This window comes from Primulina huaijiensis, chromosome 13 (assembly GCF_012295235.1).
Source record: "Primulina huaijiensis isolate GDHJ02 chromosome 13, ASM1229523v2, whole genome shotgun sequence".
NCBI classification, from domain to species: domain Eukaryota; kingdom Viridiplantae; phylum Streptophyta; class Magnoliopsida; order Lamiales; family Gesneriaceae; genus Primulina; species Primulina huaijiensis.
The window spans coordinates 5,113,116-5,132,742 of record NC_133318.1 but is presented as its reverse complement, the minus strand read 5'-3'; the positions used below and the strand labels follow the sequence as shown (position 1 = coordinate 5,132,742).

The window sequence follows — 19,627 nt, the reverse complement described above, 5'->3', positions numbered from 1 at the left end:
TCACAAAATACGACCCGTGAAACCGTCTCACACAATTTTTTGCCATATATATATAATGGTAGTTGATGAATTTTCTATCTAATCTAGTTATTACCCACACAAGTGAGATTTGAACTCAAAACCATACTTTAGGATTGAATGTTTACTGCTTTTGAAAAAACTATAACTAGTGGTAACGGTACAACTCAAATTTTTTAAACCGTATAACAGCTCAACAACCATGTTTTTGAATAATTCTTTAGTTTTTTTTTCAATATTTAAAGGTATAGGAGTGGAAAAAATGATAACAGGAGTAACGAAGAAAATATACTTTGAAAAGAGAAATTTTACTTGAAGTTGAGCTTCATTGATTTAAGATGCATGTACGTAAAATTGATATAATTTGAATAGCTTTTCAATTAAATTAACATTAATTTTAAAGTGAAAGTCTACTATACTATATTGATATATTACAAATTACAATTTAATTCCACTTTTATCTTAACAAATTGTGACCCCCACCCCATTTATTTTGTATGGTTTGAGGGGTCAATCACTAAATAAAATATGATTTATAAAAGATCCATTTGAAAAAATATGTCCACCCTTGATATTGCAAATGTTACATCGATGGTACACTAACTTATACTTAAGTTATGAAATAGAGATGGTATGTACAGAAAATTTTCATATACAAAAATAATTATCTTATAATTAACGAGTGAAACTAAAACGATTACGGCCTAAAATATGAATTCGGGGGATTACCAAGTGAGAGTGAAGGGAACACGATTGTCTCAACTTAAATAGAAAAATAAGTTCTAGAGTAAGGCTCTTGTGAGACGGTCTTACGAATATTTATCTGTGAGACGGGTCAATCCTACCGATATTCACAATAAAAAATAATACTCTTAGCATAAAAAGTAATATTTTTTTATGGATGACCCAAATAAGAGATCTGTCTCACAAAATACGAACACATGAGACCGTCTCACACAAGTTTTTGCCTAAGTTCTAATGTGTGTGTGTGTGTGTGTGTATTTTGTTAGTTAGAATATCCGCATTGGTTCATGTTATAACATTTATCACCTCATCAAAAATCGTCGGGTCCACATGTCACATACAAATTATATTAACACATCTATTCTATCACATTCATTTTAACATTAACATTCATTATTTGTGGGTCTCGTTGTCCATTCATTTATATTTATTTTTATATTAAATTAAATAAATATAATTTCAAATTTATTTACACAATGTAATGATTATTATTAATAAAATTATTTTTAAACATATTTATTACATAAACTTATTTTATCTTATTTTATGAGTGTCATTTATTTAAAATTAAAATTTTATTATATATTTGAATAAAGGAATACAACATATAAAAATAAATCACACTTGCATAAAATTAAAAAAAACATATAAATTAAATGTAAAGAGAAGTTGTAGAATATTAATTCAAGGATTGTTGTTGTATTGTGACCAACTATATTCAACTAAGTCGGCATGAAGTTGATGATGTACTTGACTGTCACATATTTCAGAATTTGTTTGGAGATAATCATGAAATCCTCGGTTTGAGCCTTGGATGGGTTGTGCGAGTTCGTCACCTTCATCGTTATATCAATTTGTCATTTGACCCCTCTCATCTTCAACAATCATCTGTAAAATAATGCGTGCTAACATAATATATTTTAACTTTTTATGTATCAATAATGAGCTGGAACTCTAACAATTTTCTATCGAGCTTGGAGCACCCCAAATGCCCGTTCAATTTATTTTCTTGCAGTCTCTTGTCTTTCCTTAAACAACATCCTCATAGAATCCTCTAGACAAAGAAAAGCCTTCACGAAAGTAGCTCATTTTGGATATATTCCATATGTTAGATAATACTCATTCATATATTGCGTTTCGTTGACAATGAAATTAATCTTCAGGGCATTTCATTGCAAGACATTATTGAATATATGAGATTTGTTCAACACGTTAATATCATTATGTGATCCGGAGACACCAAAGAATGCATGTCATATCAACAAGACTTGAGACGCGACCACTTCAAGCATGATTGTCGGTGACCCATGGACTCTTGAAAACTGGCCTTTCCAAAAAACTGTGCAATTTTTGCATTCTCAGTGCATACAATCTAGGCTGCCCAACATTCCATGGAAGTCATGCCTCTTATCATGCATTTGAAGAAGATGTTGAATATCATCAGCATTCGTCCTTCTCAAATATCAATCACGAAATAGTTCAACCACATATTTACAGAACTTGAAAAGACACTCGATGACAGTTGGTTCACCCATGCATAGGTATTCTTCAAGATGGTCAGCCGAGACTCTATAAGCTAATTGACGAATTGCAACCATGCAATTTTGTGGTAGTGAAAAGCTTTTTCTTTTCGCAGCATCGTCCTTTTGCTGAAAATACGATGAACAACTCTCAAATGCATTAACTATGTGAAAGAATAACTCTCTTTGCATGCAAAATCGTCTTAAAAATATGTGATCTTGATACACTAAGTTTGTGGAGAAATAATCATTGAAGAGCCTTGTATGGCCAACTTCACGATTTCTTTGGATGAACTTTCTTCTTCACCGCATCACATTATTACTTTGATATGCTTCAACTATTTGTCGGCTTTGTTGAAGTAACAATAACAGAGCTCTTTCCCCATGTCATAATCTTAGTCATCAACTTCAACTTAGACTTTGTTTTCACTTGTCCAGCTAGAGCTGGTACTACTGGAATATTGCAACATTGTGAAGCAAAAAAAATTCAATTCAACGTGTTTGCCAAATGGTATATTCTTAGAATGAATAATTGTAGAGTACAAAGTGTCTATATTTTTTTCTTCTCAACGGCTACTTTGCAACAATCATATTTGAAACGGCTATATTCCAATGACTATTTTGCAACGGCTACATTAATGGACCAGAGAGATACATTAATTGAAATAAAAATTACAATAAATGAAAATTACGATAATTGAAAATTAAATATTTCATCTCCTCTAATCTCTTGGCATAGACTTTCGTGGATATTAAGTTTTCCATTTGTCATTTGCGAATTGTCCTTCGAAAGGATTGCGTATTCATTTAGTTGAATTTTGACTATGGAAGCTTTTGTTTTCATCTCTTCGAGTTGTTTTTGTTTCATTTCAACTTCAGCTTTTTACAAGCCTGTATACTCTGTAAACTTTGCAAACATATTGTCCAAGTTTAATGTCATCCGCTCTATGTTCGATTTCGTTTTATCTTTTTTTTTTTTTTTTTGCCTTCTGATCCATTGGACGAGTTTCTTCTTTGTTTAGGTCTACATGTAGACTCGCATTTTGGTTGGATGAGGTTTTGCTTGCTCCTGAGGTCCTTGCCTTCTTCGTGTCAACAAGTTATTTAACGGACTGTAGAGTAAACATTGGACGGTCTTTTATGATTCTCCACATATGATCGAGATTAAATGTGATGTCGTTATTTTTCTTGCTATATTTTTCATATCCTCATCACTGTGACCTCTACGATATGCACTATAAATGCTATTGTAATTTGCGTTGAAATGATAAAAAATTTTTGGATGATATTGTGTTGGTTGCATGTGTATTAGATAAATAATTTGGTGGATATGAATAATTTGGTGGATATGAGCTATAGAGATAATTTAGTGGATATGAGTTATGTGGATAATTTGGTGAAATCTGTGAATTTTGGGAATAATCATTTTCTTTCTGAATTTTTGAATAATTCACGAAATTTCTAAAAAAACCTCGGTTATTTCCATCCATTTCGGAACAAAATAGGATTTTAGAAATAATATTAAAAATAAAATTAAGATGATGAAAATAATAGAGAGAAGATTTTTAAAATGATTTATGATGTAAAATAAAATGTTTGGATGTATGAAATAATTTGTGGAATGTGATGAATATGTATAGATGAATATTTGTTTTTTTTAAAATTAAAATATATGTTACATAGCCGTTCAAATTTTTTTAAAACAATTTAAAAAATTCGATTGTTAAATTTTTNGAGATGTGTAGAAAAATATAATTTTTTTTAGTCTCAACTTTTAAAATTTCAATTAATTTTAAAACAAAAAAATAAAATAAAATAAATTAAAGAAAAAAAAGGTGGTATGTGAGGTGGACCAAGGATGTTGCCCACCCTCACGCTTTTGAAGCATATACGGGCGTTCAAAAAGCCAGACTAATGTGGTCCAGTGAGTGAATGATATCCACTTTAGTCTAAACACCATCCTATTACATAATTTAGAATTCACCATGGATCAGGTTTGGTCATGATCTTTCTTTCTTGAGTAGGTCTTTTGTGAAACGGTCTCACGAATCTTTATCTGTAACACGGGTCAACCCTACCGATATTCATAATAAAAAGTAATACTCTTAGCATAAAAAATAATGCATTTTCATGGATGACCAAAATAAGAGATCCGTCTCACAAAAGACGACCAGTGAGATCCTCTCACACAAGTTTTTGTCTTCTTTCTCTTAGAATAAGTGGGCCAGACAGGGACGTATTAGAACATTTTTAACTGCAATAGGAATTGTATTTAATGAATTTTAAAACAATTANTATTCAACACAATGATAGCACAATAATCATATCAGTTGGTATACTTTTCATACATATACGTACATATCAGCTTATGAATGAGGATAGAAAGATTTTCATCTTTCTAAACAACCGACGACACAATGGGAACTCTAGCCCATATAAGACATGTAAGTTTGCTTTACAAACTAGTACATAAAATAACAAGGATCAAACCGCAAGAACAAAATGAATCAAGTCCTGTTCGAGGTCGATTTTCTTTCGAGGTCATCCAACTCGTAACCCAGAAAAACACCCGCCCTGTGAACCCCAGAATCCTCCCCCGGCCCGGCCGCGTCTTTTCCGCCTTCCTCACAAAGCACAAACTTTCTAGCAAGAAATGTGAAATAAAACAAGTTGAGAACACCTAGAGATGCAATGAAATAATAGTAGTACTCAAGCTTATTCTTGTTAAGGTCATTTCCCCCTAGCCATGCTCTGTCTCCTCTGCCTTTTGTGACATAATGCACCACATTCACGAGAAATGAACTTAGATAGCTTGCAATCGACAGGCTAAGGAAAAAGACTGAACCCGCGACACTTCTCATTGTCTCCGGCATCTGTATTGTGAAAAATTCCATTATTGCGACTGCCGCAAACGCCTCGGTTAGGCCGGAAAGTATGAACTGAGGCAGCAGTGCCGTTACATGTAGAAGTGAATCCAATGTGTTGTGTCTTAGAGCCAATTCTTTTCGTTTTATCTCGACGATTCCTGCAACTACCATGCACAGAATGGACATGATGATCCCGGTCGTAATCCTTTGCTGCATCGTCATTCTCAAGTCCGCTTTCTTCAAGATTTTCTTGCATTTTTTGACATATATTTGCTCGTAGACGAAAATCCAAATCGAAAGGGCTACCATGGACGATATCCCCATCCAGGCTGGTGGGATTGTGAAGCTTTTCCCCAACATTCTGTTCATCTGGATGGATTGGAGGATTCCGAATGTGCTTTGCTGATCCATAACCACGAAGCACCCCACGCCCGAGATCCAGACGGGACCGATCCCGAATAAGCACTTCAAGTTCTCAACTTGTTGCACACTGCACAGTTTCCAGCCATTTTTGGCCATATTTTGTGCATCCACTTCACTTGGATCAGTTATCACAGCTGCCTTATCCAGGAACTTGAATCTATCAGCCTTGATCGTTTTACGCGAATCGGATTCTGCTTCCGATACACCATTATAGAACACTATCCCATCTCCAGATTTCAAATCAATCTTTCGTTTCCGATATGCCGCCGCCATGACCTTAGCCATGTCCACGAAAACCGTCCCCTGCGGCGTTTTGTAAATGTACGTGTGCATTCCCATCAAGAAAGTCGTGATCGAGATCGCAAGACAGGCCGTGGGGATAGCATACCCAATCATCCAGTTGATATTCGTCTGGACGTAGATAACACCCGTTAGAGCTATGATCAACGCGATCGTGAACGAAAAGTACCACCAGTTGAAGAAGCTCTCGAGCTGGGCTCGCCCCTTGTCGGTTTTTGTATCGAACTGATCGGCACCAAAGGCGATGTTACATGGCCTGATCCCACCGGCACCCAATGCCACAAGCCCGAGGCCAGTGAACAGGAAGGCAAGCTGCCATTTTTCGGGCTCGATGCATTTCGAATATTCCCCAACGACGCATGGCGGTGGCCTGAGTTCAGGTATTCCTGCAGTTAGTGTAATAGCTCCCATCCCCTGACCAAACAGAAAAATATATACACACATTTAAATGCTGATTAAATTATCTACACAAGCATATATTATGTTATGTTACTTATCTCAAAAAAACTACACATCCGATTTTTGCATGAATCATTGCTACAGAAATTCTAGTCTTGAGAAGATCGATACCATACCAACAACGTGAAAATGGTTCCGAACAGGAGGGTGAGGAACCGCCCCAGATACACATCGGAAACAACCGCACCTGCTATCGACGACAGGTTCGTGGAGCCGGACCATATCGTCACCGTGTTTATCAAAAATATCCCGCTCAAATTGTACTTGGTACGTAAATACAACGTAATGTTGGCTACCAGGCTTATCGACGCCAGCTTCTCGAACGATTCATTTCCTTTCAAGAATCCAATTCAGAAAACATGGAAAATTCATGATCAAGAAGAAAATCAATAGAAATTTAAATAGATTTATCTACCAAGAATGTATTTGATGGCTCTCCATCCACCAGGCTTCTTGGATAGGGATTGAGATGAAGAAGAAAGGGTCCTTCGGGTAGAGGGAGAATGGCTGCCAATCTCCATTGCTCTCCCTTCTCTTTTTTTTCCTTCTTTGTTTTCAATATCTTTTCATTGCTCCCATTTTGTTATTTGGTTTTGGAGGAGGAGAAAACAATACATATGACTTGTTAATATTAAAAAACTTGAAATTCGGAGAGTAAGTTGTGGGTAATTTCATCCATGTGAGTTAATGTTTAAGGGGTTGGTTAACTGCATGCCACACATCTTGAGATGCCAATATTTGGTAATTTCATCAATTTTGACCCAAAAAAAAACATTTAATCTCCAAAAGAGAAAAAAGTGGTAATTTATATTGTAACTCATTATTCCACTCATATATACGAATATTTCCATCTTGTTAACTAGAACACATATAGTCAGTCTATAACTTTGTCATCAAGATAAATATTATCGGTTGTCGACGGCGATCATTAGCTTTTTCATATTCTGTGTTGAATTCAATCTTTAATATTGGCATATTCAATTTATCACTAGATTAATGCCGTCGTCGTTCTACGACTCTTGATAATTAATGATTTCTTGTTCCTGTAAGCGACATGTTTACATCATGCTATTAGAGGTGTTTGTGCAAAAGGGATCAGCTAAGTTTTCAGGCCTTACTTTGAAATTTTCTATAAATATTGAAATTGCTTTGCGGGAGATGGTGATATTCATGACCAAATTTGTGATATAATAAATAAAATATATTTAAAAAATTTTATCTACTAGTGAAACAAAAATTGGGCTTTCCATTTTCATTTTTTGGTTAAATTTTTTTCACTCATGGTACATATAGTAAGGATTTATTTTTATAATAAATTAGACCTTCAAAGACAACATACTAACTATTTTTGAGTTAATCCACTATTTTAATTTTCAATTAATGATTTATCTTAATTTCAATATTAATGTGAAACTATTAATATTTAAAATTGTAACCCATTTTATAAATTCATTTCAATCATGATATTAATTTCTCCTATTAGATAGCAATTAAGATATTATTCTTGCACTAAAGAAAGTGAAAACTTTAAATTTATATATTATTTCACATCCTTCTAAATTACAGGAAAAATTATATTATCTATTGGGAAAATATATATTGATTATGTTTTTCAAATTTATCTTTATTTTTATGTCAAATTGTTGGAACATTTCATGTTCGCAATCTTGATTTTGATGTTAACAAAACTTGTTATTTTATTACTAATGTATTTACTTAAGTGCGCAGATACTGGAACTGATCAGTTATTGAGCCAAAACTTAAGCTATTGAGAAGCAAACTGAAAGCACCAACTGACTGATCAAATTGAATCAGTCCAACTGATGTATCAAGAACAGTTCCACTGATTGATCAGTTGATAAGTTACTCAGCAGAAGACCTTCATAAGCCCGGCCAGCTGATGAAGAGCTCAACTGACCAGTTCAACTAAATCAATGAAATTAGTTCAGCTGACGAGTCAACTGATTTCACCGCACCAGTTCAACTGACCAGTTAAGAACATCAGTTAGGAATCAATCAGTTTGCAAAACACGACAAACTTATATAATGGAATCCAGCTGTGCGTACTAGGAAAAGTAACTGTACTATCAAAGGTACAATAATGGACGTTGCATCAAAGTTTAAAAACGAAACGTCCTTGAATGAATGTCAGTAAAGTCGAGACACAAATTTCAAAGAACTGATGCAGATGTAACGAACATATTTGATGAGTCTTGATGTACGGTCATCTTGCTGCTATAAATACAGACCAAGATCATCAGCAAGAGACAGAGACAACCAAATACAGGTGTGTGAAAAGAAAGTGCACGCTAAATTCATATCAGCTTACAAGAAGCAATCAGCCCAGAGGGAACACTTCAACGTGTTATCAGCTTAGATTAGAAGTACTTTTCCCTCAGTGTGTGAGAACACTTTCGGGTTGTTCTTAGAGATCAGTTCTCACACATTCACACATACCACCACTCAAATATAGTCTTGCACAAAGAAATAAACTTGTGTATGTAGTCTTTGACACACAGATGTTAAATAAGTGTTAGCTGAAAGGTGATGCCTTCAGTCTAGGCTAGGAGTTCAGTTAAGCAGTATGGTAAGTCCTAAGCTGAGTAGGGTTTGTACAAGGTTTGTATATATTTAAGTCTTCTAGTGATAACTACCCGAGGTGGTAGAATGGGTGACGTAAGAGCAGTTGAAGTCTTCGAAAACATATCTTGTGTATTAGCTGCTTAACTTTGCTTTAAACTGTTTTGATCAGTTCAGTTCTTACCATAACTGAACTGATACAAGCCACAATTGGTTCCCCATATTTCGGTTGATCAGTTTACACAAGCTAAAAGCTTTAACTGCTCGGTTTTCTTAAGGAAGGATTACTTCAAGTATTTTCGGCTTGGTTTAAAACAAAACTTGATTTAATTAAATGGTGTATACATTCTTAGAACAAGAGCTATTGAAGCTCATGGAGAATATTATGTTTGAAGTACCTTCAAAGATACTAGCACATGATCCTTCAATTGCTATCAGAGTTAGTTGTTCTAAGAAGAACATTTGAAAACTGATATTTTAAAATATGTTTCAAAATGGTATCTAAAATGGATTTCAAAATCTTTTTAAAATTTTTATATGAGTTTATCGAGGAAAGAGGGAAGGCTTTTTGGCTTTGCAACTAACATTGTAGCCACTTCTCTCGACTTTGTAACTTTGATGTTTTAGCAGCACTGAAGCCAATTCACGAACCGATAGAAGAGATGATGATTGAGTAGGCTGCTTCGGAGATGCAGGAGTACTGGAGACTTTAGCTTTTGAGGGAGCTACAGTCATTTCCTCAACTGACTTAATCTGAGTAAAGTCTGGGATGAAGCCTACTTGATATTGCAGAGGCTCTTCAAAATCCCGTTCCTGAGCAAGAAGTTTCTCATTTATCAATTCAGTCGGTCAGACAAAATAAGAATTACATCTTGGTCTTGAGGAGCAGTAGGATTCATATAGCATCAACATTTGACTTTAAAGTCTTCAGAACGGAATCCAGCTGCCGACACTTAAGCTGTTCAAGGATGAAATTTCTTTTATTCATCGCTTCAATCACATTGTCGGTCTTGGCAGAATCAAAGATCTTCTTTTCATTATTCACCATTTTAGCATAAACACCTGGTGTTTTCAAATGAATGATGGGGTGGAAAACTCGAACCTTCAGCCAATAATCAAAAAATAGAATGCCCTCACTGGCAGATGTTTTAATCTCCTCCATGTAAAGATCAATAGCAGTGTTAACGGATGACTTGGCACCATGAGGTCTCGGTTCTTCAATAAGTTTTCCCTTGCCCTTATCTTATGAAGATGCAGGCAGCACAGGTTTGGATGCAGAAGACCCTGCAGTAGATTCTCTAATAACGACTCCAGAAGTGGGTCTGAAAGTCGGAACCGAAGATGAGGTGGTGGCAGTAGAAGTAGCTGTTTGAGATGAAGTAGCTTTAGGAAACACTTGTCTCAACGGGACAATGTCTAAATCAGCAACAACTGTTGTTTTCTTGATGCGGAGAACTGTGCGAGCCTTCTTCTTGTTGGGGGTGGCAGGGGGTGATGCTTCGGATGGAGCAGCAGACTCCTCAGATACTGTCTTATCTGAATCAGTTAAGACAACCACTCTTTTCCTCTTGATTTTCTTTTGAGGCACTTGAGCCTCAGTCTGCGCATCACCAATCTCTTTCTTCTGAGCCACAAACTCGGCCACAGTTGGCTTTGGCCTCAAAGCAAGAACATTGTCGGTATCGGCAATAGTCACATAAGAAAAATCCTTTTCAGAAGTGTGACGAAAACCAGCATCTTTCAACATCATGCTGATCTGAACAACAAAACCAGTACCCTTCCTCATAACCATATCCTTCATGATTTTGAACAAGAATCGACTCCCGTCCACCTTGAAGTCAGAAGTGATCCGTGGTGCTTGAGCTGCTGTGCGGTTTAAAAGATTTGAGTTGCACCATTACCACCAGCTAGAGCTTTTGGTAAAGCGGCAAGCGCTCGGTCCTACAATTGGTATCAGAATCAAGGTCACGGGTTCGATTCAAACAAAAGACGTTAAGTTACTTCTGTTTAAGCTAAGTTCTGCTATTTAAAAGCTACGTTTTGCTTCTGGTTTATCTAAGCTGATAAGTACTCGAAGAGTACTACTTTTGTTAACCCGATACGAGAGCTTCTGCTTTTATATAGTCTTCTGGTTTTAGCTATCGCAACCTACTGGTTTTGACTCTCATCACCACAATTAAATTAAGTCTAACAAANATAGTAATTTATATAAGAAGATTTGGCCTAACGAAATATATTTTAAAAATAATTTAATTTTACCGAAATATAAATTCTCTATTCCTTCAAACATTCCTAATGTTCTTAAAGCCTCTCGTCGCCTACAGTCTCTCTGTACAAGCAAAAATGAAGTACTCACTTGTTTACTTCTCTTCTTTTTTTTTGTTGTTGGGAAATTAAAGGATAAAAAAGTTGAAATCCGTTTTCTACACATTGTTTTGGATGATTTTTCGAGTTTGTTAACTGAGGATTAGGATATTTTTTTGGCTGGGTTTGAATGGTTGACTTTTAAGACACAGGAAGATGAGGAGAGCCTTGTTTTTCGATTCTTGCAAACGGTATAATATCTAGAGAAAATGTATCCTACATTTTCAATTTTGTATAATTTTGAAATAATATGATATTAGTCAGTGTAGATCAATTTTGTGTATCGTGACACAAAATTATTATTATTATTATTAAAATATATATTGTCGAATCAATTTAATTAGAAAATATATTTAATAATACCGATGTTTGTCTTTATAATAATAAAAAAATGTTATGTATTATATTAAAAATTTAAAATTTTAAACATATGTAATTATAATTTTTATTTATATTATTTTCTTATATTAATAATTTTAACACTTAAGAGTATCAATAATTTTTTTTTAAAAAATAGAACATAATAAAAAGAAAAAAATTCAAATTTACAATATTGAGTTATATTTTTTAAATTAGTTTTCTACATAAGCACGTTATAAAATTTAACTTTAAAACTTAATTTAATTACTTAAATAAAAGTTTTAAGTAAATTAATTCAAAATATAGCATTGAATAAAAATATATTGATTAGAATTAATAATTCTTATATTACTTTGTATTAACATAAACATAATTACAATATTATAGATTATATTAATGATATCAAAGTTATAGCGTAATTATACACTATTTTATACTAAAACACTTATAATTTTTGTTAACAAATGTAATAAAATAAATTATAATTCTATCACTCTTAACTACACTAATATTAACTCATTCTCATATTTAAATAATATAAATNTTGCATTTGTTATTATTATTTTTAACTTGATCAAATAATACTAAACAATTAACACGAAATTATTTTCAATTTAGAAGAGCTGTTCGATTTAAAAGGGAAATTTTGTTTAGACTTTTTTCTACGTAAAATATGGAGTGACTTAAGTAGGTTTTTAGTATGGTAAGAAAGATAATTATGGAATTAAATATTTCAATGTCCTCTAAGGTAGTTACTCCAAGGGTCTCACACATAATAATTTAGTATATATATGGTATGTAGACGGTGCATAATAAATAGAATTTTTTTGTATTTAAATGATCTCATAATATATTATTTTTTAAAATATTATGTATATATATATATAATTTTGATATCCTGCACACCTACCGTGCACACCTATGTGAGCACCGATGAGGTACTCATTTGTTTACTTCTCTGTTTACTTCTCTGTGTACAAGCAAAAATGAGGTACTCATTTGTTTACTTCTCTGTTTTTTGTTGTTGTTGTTGGGAAATTAAAGGATAAAAAGTTTGAAATCCGTTTTCTACACATTGTTTTGGATGATTTTTCGAGTTTGTAAACCGAGGATTAGGATGTTTTTTAGGCTGGGTTTGGATTTCTTTGTTTTATTGTATTGTATTTTCTTCTGATTCGGAGTTAATATAAAACGTTTAGCAAAAAACGGTGGATCCATGATCGCTATGGTTCGAAGTTGTCTCCTGTATTTGCGGACGACTCTGATGAAGAGGACGAGATGTCGTTGGATGATTACCGTAGAGTATGAAATCTGTTCCTTTCGTTTTGGGTCATATAGATTTTACCCAGTAGGAAAAGAATCTCAAAATTGGAGACATTTGACATATTGGGTGAATGTTTCATATTCAAAAATGAATGTTGACAGATATGTGACTTATGTAATGAACCACGGAAGCCTGGTAAGCCTAAGCTGTACGGTGGACTAGTCACAATTGTGAACGCGGACAAAATAGTTGATCTGAGATATCTGTCGGAATTAGCTTTGAAATTGTTCAATGACGCCAAGGTTGGACAAGCTATTTAATGTATTTACAGCCCTGGTTTTTTTTTTATTTTTTGGTTCTAAAAAATATTTTGTTCTTCATTTTTCTGTTTTGTTACAGTCGAACAGTTTCAAGCTCTTGAAGGTTTGCAAGATCAACCATGGTGGTTGTGGATATTACGGGTTGACTTTTAGGGCACAGGAAGATGGAATTAAGCATAGCCTTGTTTTTCGAGGTGTTGTTCATGCGGCGTATGGGAAAAAAGAGGCGTTGTTTTGTGAGATAAAGGTACCATCTTCTTCACTCTGTTTACCTTGTTAGTTTTTCTTGTATTTCTGCGTAGTTCAAAATGACGAACAAGTTTTGAATTTTAGAGTAGATTCTAAGAATGTAACTGCCAACACGGAATATGTTTTTATCACCAAAAGGTAAATTTTTCTTGGTCTTTCTTTAATCTAAGAAGTTTAGGAGTTGGTTTATGTTGTTTTCTTAGGATGATGATGATGATGAAATTACACTTCTGTCCTGTGACGATGATTACGTCAGTTCAGAACGAGCATGTGAAAGTGAAGATTGCGCCCCTCGCAAACGGTATGATATTTCCAGAAAACTTGTAAATTTTGTTACGTGCTTTTTTTATTTTTATTTATGTTGTTGCTTTAAGATGGTCGTAGGACCTGATAAACCTTATGTTATCTTTTTCCAAATTTTGTTTCGAGGACAGTGTTTGTTGTTGACAGTGCTGCCGGTTCTGCTTTTGTGATTCCTTCCCTCAGTAACACAATGTTGATGTTTCATGAACATTTCTTTTCTTCTATAAGTTGTCTTTTTTGTATGATCATATGATGTACTCGATTAGATCTGTTGTATGATTTCATGCATAGAAAGTAATTTTCTTACAGATATTTATTTGTTGCAGCAAAAAATGATCTTTGAGATGTCGCGACAGCTGATTCTGGAGAGAGCTTAATTACTGGTAAGAAACCGCCAGCCTAGTGCAAAATAATTATATTATCTGGAGTTGTATATGTTATAGTTAATGTTATTGCGTTAGGTTTCTAATGTGTTTGGAAGTTTCAAAAGGAATATGATCCAAATCTATATGTAGTAGATGTTTATGGTGATAGATCCCACTTGAATGGTCTATGTATGTGTTTTGTGGACTAAACTAAAATATTAACTTTATTACCTCTTGGCACCACGGTTCAATGAGTATACTTGGTGCGAAAACTAGGCTCTACGGTAGAGTTTTGAGTCCCCCGGGGATGATATTGGAGTTAGATTCTTTCGAGAAATTATTGTGAAGGCACATGGGTTTGGAAATAGACGAGTTCTTGTATTTTTGGTATATTTTACCCAATTTTGTTGATTGATTATTGACCCCCCTGTACTATTGGGTTTCATCACTTGCTGGTGTCAAACTTTTGATGTATCTATATTAGTTAATAATTTATTATTATTATTATTATTTGCACGTTTTTTAATTCATTAACTAACCTATCTTGGATCAACAAATAAAGATGGGACAATATCTTGACTTGTAGTCAGATTTGGATTGGAAGGGAATTAATTGGATTTTGTGATGCATGCCCAAACAAAACGCACCGATCGATCTTGTCAATAACGAATAGAAATGTTGAACTAAAAGTCCATACAAAATGAGCACCAAAGAAAAAAAGACCTAAAATCTAAGTAATGATTGAAATTTCAAATGATCAATTTTTATTTATATGTTTTTTTTTTATAGTAGCTTCGGGCGGGCTTTACTATTCAATAATTAACTTTCACTTATTTATATTTATGAATTTATTTTTATTGTGTCACTCTTCCTTTCAATATTTTTGGCACCTACTGACTGGTTAATTTACACGAGTACAAATCTTGCTTCATTTCTTTACTTATATTTTTATTATTTTAAGTAAAAATATAAATAAAATAACATAATTTTTAACAGCAATTGATTTTGTCATTAATAGAAAATCAAAGAGAATATTAAAGATTATCAGAGAGAATATTGTGTTCGCTAAACTTTTTCTGGGTTATTATATATTAACGTGTATTATTCTTTATTATTATTACAACAAAAATGTGATGTTAAAATTTGCGTGTATGTATGGTAGTACTTTTTAAAAAAGTCCAGAGATCCAAACGTGTAAGGTTTTCTAAACTCTTCTTCTCATAAAGTACAGTCCAATTATGATAATGGGGAAAAATTCTACCAGAAACTAAACAAAAGGAAATAATCAAGTCAACATTCTGCAAACTCTCTACAAATATTTCTAGTAGATTTTGTCTCAATATTCCAGTTTTATTTAGCATTTAGCGTGTTTATTATATTTCAGAAACTTTATTTGTATATTTCTATGTTTTGTAAATCCCTACTGATTTGTATGTACATATGAGAGTTTATTTTTCAAGTTTTTTTAGTTTAGCGTCACATTTTCTTAGAATATAAGAATTTACGATCAACATTGGTATTCATTTTCATTTGATTCCGTAAAAGTCGGATTTTTAATATTTTTCACTCAAATTAATGTATTTTGAATACATAATTAAACTATATTTTTTGTGAAAGATAAAAGACTAGCACATGTTTAAAAGGCCAACATTGGGGAAAATAAAATGTAAAATTAGAATTCTAATATCGTAATTAAAAAGAGAAAGTTGATAGAGCTGGTAAACAAAAAAAGTAATATATGTTCACAAAATCTATTAGATATTGGTACAAATTAAGTATTTATGTGTTGTATGATGTATATCACGAATGTATGAGGTCTGTTACATCCGTGATTTACTGAGTCTTTAAGCCATGATGTTTGTGCGGAGCATTGTGGCATGTTGCCGAGTGCATGCGGCATCGGTTGGACCGGATCGGCTAAGTGTATAAACGACTAGCACATTTGGGAGGGTGTGCTAGAGGCAGCTAAGTGTTGGAATACTTGGACTTGGCTGTGCAAGCAAGTCAACTCGAGTTGGTTAAATGACTTGGACACGTGTAAGCCTTGAATCTGATGTTTGGGCAGTTGTGTGGACGTTTTGGACACTTGGCCAACGTCTAGGACAAGTGGCAGGAAGACAAGCATGCAATCTGACAGCAGTTAGGCTTGTTCTTATCCAAACAGAGCAGTTGGGCTGGACAGGTGGCGGTTCCAAGGGCAGTTACTCGAGTTTATCTGATATTATTGCCTTGTATTTCGTTTATATAGGCCATGAGTTGCACAAGGCTTTGGGATACACGAGTGTGAAGCCTTTTTGTGTGCAAGCCATTGGCAGATTGTTTCCTTGTATTGTGAACTATTGTGTTAGTGCAAGGTTGGGCAGATTTGCCTAGTAATCTCGTTTGCCATTGTTATTATTCTTGCTTGCTTGGCTTACGTGAGTTATATTCAGAAAATATAATCATACACTTGTGTGATCAAACGTGAGAGGGTGATAGGCTTGAGTGTGCAAGTCTACTCGCACAAGGGTTGAAAAAGTTAGCAATAATCCGCTGCGTTGCTTAGCCCTTGTGACAGTTGGTATCAGAGCCTCGTTTTTGGGTTCTCTTGATCGTTGGTTTATTAGAAGATAGCAGAATCTTCGAATGCTTCCAACATGAGGGATCGCATTCTCGAATTGAAGACAAGGCTGCATCGTATTGAAGGCTTGATCGGTGCACCAGAAGAGCCATCTGATGCACTGTTTGTTCAAATTGAGGGTTTGAACAGATCCAATCAGACGATGCAAATTTCAGTGGCCGATCTATCTGAATTTGTGGAAAGGAGGATCGTGTCTTCCGCAGAAGATGTCGAGTCGAGATTGGATGCATTTGATGTTGAATTGAACTTGTTAAAGAAGGCCATTGGGTCGAGTTCTGTTGCAAGTTCAAGTGCTGCATCAAAGTTCAAAGTTCCTGAACCAAAGTCATTTTCAGGAACCCGCAGTGCCAAAGAACTCGAAAATTTCTTGTGGGATATGGAAACTTATTTCAGTGCGGCCAAAATTCAGGAGGAGGAAAAAGTCTCTATAACGAGTATGTATTTGAGTGGCGATGCCAAACTTTGGTGGCGTGCTCGCTTATCAGATGATGCAAGTGCCAACAGAGAAAAGATTAGCACTTGGGATTCTCTGAAAAAGGAATTGAAGGAACAATTTCTTCCTTGCAATACATCATGGCTTGCAAAGGAAGCGTTGCGGAAGTTGAAACATACTGGTACCACGAGGGAGTATGTAAAGGAATTTAGTTCCTTGATGTTGGACGTTCGTGATATGTCAGAGGAGGACAAACTGTTCAATTTTTTGGCAGGAATGCAACCTTGGGCCCAAACAGAACTAAGACGACAAGGGGTCAAGGATTTGTCTTCGGCCATTGCTGCTGCTGATCGATTAGTTTATTTTAAAACAATCGGTGCATCAAATTTAGACCCAAAGAAAAACGTGAGCAAGGATAAGGGAAAGGCCAAGTTTGTGAAATCTGAAAAATTCAAAAAGAAAAATTTGTGAATCGGAAAGATGGTGAAACTATGGCCAAAGAAACAAAAGAAATTGCTGTGACCGATCGTTTAAAAGGGGATGCTTCATTTGTAATGGAGATAACAGACTGCGTGATTGCCCAAAGAGGGGAAAATTGACGGCGTTGGTAGCGGAACAGGATCACGAAAGGGACAAGGAAGGGCCTTCACTGGTCAATCCTTTGCAATTGTTAGGAGCGTTGCATACAGACAAGTCAACTAATCATAAAGGCTTGATGTATATAGGCGTTCTCATCAATGGCAAGAAAGTGATGGCAATGGTTGATACTGGTGCCACTCACAACTTTGTTGCTGATCGGGAAGTACAAAGATTAGGCTTGGATTTGTCTCCACAGGCAAGTCACATCAAAGCCATGAATTCGGAAGCAAAACCTATCAAGGGTGTGGCCAACGTGAAGCTCGAAGTTGGTTGTTGGTCCAGGCAGTGTGAATTAATGGCTGTCCCCCTTGATGATTTCGACATTATCCTTGGAAATGATTTCCTAGTTGCGGCGCATGTTGCTGTCATGCCTCATCTGGGCGGTTTGTTGATTGCCGATGAACGTTGTCCATCATTTGTTCAAGGCGTCTACGATGTGTCTAAGCTGCGGGATATGAAATCAGGGTTGCTTTTGGCCATGCAAATCGAAAGGGGATTAAAGCATGGTGAGTGCACATATCTTGTTGCACTTGTTGAAATAAAGCCAAATATCTTCCAAGAAGTACCTGATGTTGTGGCAGAGTTGCTTGATGAGTTTGTTGATGTGATGCCACCCGAATTACCCAAAATGCTACCTCCAAGGAGGGCTGTGGATCATAAGATTGAACTAGAACCAGGTGCAATTGTGCCTGCGAAAGCTCCTTACCGAATGTCCCCAATGGAGTTGGCCGAATTGAGGAAACAATTGGGTGAGTTGCTAGAAGCGGGGTTGATTCAACCATCTAAAGCTCCTTTTGGATCGCCGGTGTTATTCCAAAAGAAGCAGGACGGATCTCTGTGGATGTGTGTGGATTATAGGGCTTTGAATAAGGTTACAATTAAAAACAAGTATCCTATTCCAAATGCTCTTGATTTTTTTGACAAACTCTCAAACGCAAGGTACTTTACTAAGATCGATCTAAGGTCGGGTTACGGGCAGGTTCGGACTGCTGAAGGCGATGAAGCAAAAACCACTTGCGTGACAAGGTATGGATCATATGAATTTCATGTTATGCCGTTTGGTTTAACAAATGCGCCTGCTACCTTTTGTAACTTGATGAATGATGTGCTGTTGGAATTCTTGGATCGGTTTGTGGTGGTGTATTTGGATGATATAGTGGTGTATAGTGATTCGTTGGGTAATCACATTAGACATTTGAGATCGGTATTCTCTCGGCTTAGGGAATATCGACTCTATGTAAAAAAAGAAAAATGTGAGTTTTGCAAGGGTGAGATCACTTTCCTTGGGCACATTGTAAGCCAAGGAAGTATTCGAATGGATGGTGCAAAAATAAAGGCAATAATGGATTGGACTATCCCATCGAAGGTAACGGAATTGAGGTCGTTCTTGGGGTTGGCCAATTATTATCGACGCTTCATAAAAGGGTATTCTCGAATTGTGGGTCCTTTGACTGATCTATTGAAAAAGGATAGGAAGTATGTGTGGTCGGTGCAGTGTAATGATGCGTTCGACAAACTAAAACTTGCTGTAAGCTCGGAGCCGGTATTGAAGCTTCCTGAGTTTGATAAATTGTTCGAAGTGTACACCGATGCATCTGATTTTGCTCTTGGGGGTGTACTGATGCAAGAAAGACATCCTATTGCTTTTGAAAGTCGAAAGTTCAAAGAGGCGGAGTCGAGATATTCTGTCCATGAGAAGGAAATGACTGCGGTAGTGCATTGTTTGGAAGCTTGGCGACATTACTTGTTGGGCACGAAGTTTGTGGTTGTCACCGATAATGTAGCCAACACTTACTTCA

The 19,627-nt window shown here is 35.3% G+C and overlaps 2 protein-coding genes across 6 annotated transcripts; one reads left to right on the top strand and one right to left on the bottom strand.

The window, feature by feature from the left end:
* Positions 1 to 4,598: 4,598 nt before the first annotated feature.
* On the bottom strand, positions 4,599 to 6,984 carry LOC140991128 (protein NRT1/ PTR FAMILY 2.8-like). Its single transcript, XM_073461076.1, has 3 exons — positions 6,747 to 6,984; positions 6,448 to 6,665; positions 4,599 to 6,286 (listed from the first exon to the last, which is right to left on the bottom strand). Exons 1-3 carry the CDS (start codon positions 6,850 to 6,852, stop codon positions 4,790 to 4,792), a joined length of 1,821 nt encoding a protein of 606 aa, XP_073317177.1. The 5' UTR covers positions 6,853 to 6,984; the 3' UTR covers positions 4,599 to 4,789.
* A 4,233-nt stretch (positions 6,985 to 11,217) lies between these two features.
* Positions 11,218 to 14,366, top strand: LOC140991689 (uncharacterized). 5 transcript variants are annotated; one of them, XM_073461794.1, is made up of 6 exons: positions 11,218 to 11,259; positions 12,835 to 12,937; positions 13,061 to 13,201; positions 13,299 to 13,466; positions 13,672 to 13,769; positions 14,098 to 14,366. In XM_073461794.1, exons 1-6 carry the CDS (start codon positions 11,255 to 11,257, stop codon positions 14,105 to 14,107), a joined length of 525 nt encoding a protein of 174 aa, XP_073317895.1. In that variant the 5' UTR covers positions 11,218 to 11,254; the 3' UTR covers positions 14,108 to 14,366. The 5 variants fall into 5 exon arrangements, with proteins under 5 accessions (XP_073317895.1, XP_073317892.1, XP_073317891.1 ...); XM_073461791.1 differs by having other exon boundaries at positions 14,081 to 14,366; XM_073461790.1 differs by having other exon boundaries at positions 13,299 to 13,468; positions 13,677 to 13,769.
* Positions 14,367 to 19,627: the final 5,261 nt, after the last annotated feature.

Coding starts and splice junctions, on each gene's coding strand:
- LOC140991128 (XM_073461076.1), bottom strand. CDS start 6,852: ATGGAGATTGGCAGCCATTCTCCCTCTACCCGAAGGACCCTTTCTTCT. Junction 6,666..6,746: donor AGCCATCAAATACATTCTTG/GTAGATAAATCT, acceptor GATTCTTGAAAG/GAAATGAATCGTTCGAGAAG. Junction 6,287..6,447: donor GAACCATTTTCACGTTGTTG/GTATGGTATCGA, acceptor CTGTTTGGTCAG/GGGATGGGAGCTATTACACT.
- LOC140991689 (XM_073461791.1), top strand. Junction 13,202..13,298: donor AATTGTTCAATGACGCCAAG/GTTGGACAAGCT, acceptor GTTTTGTTACAG/TCGAACAGTTTCAAGCTCTT. Junction 13,770..14,080: donor GATTGCGCCCCTCGCAAACG/GTATGATATTTC, acceptor ATTTTCTTACAG/ATATTTATTTGTTGCAGCAA.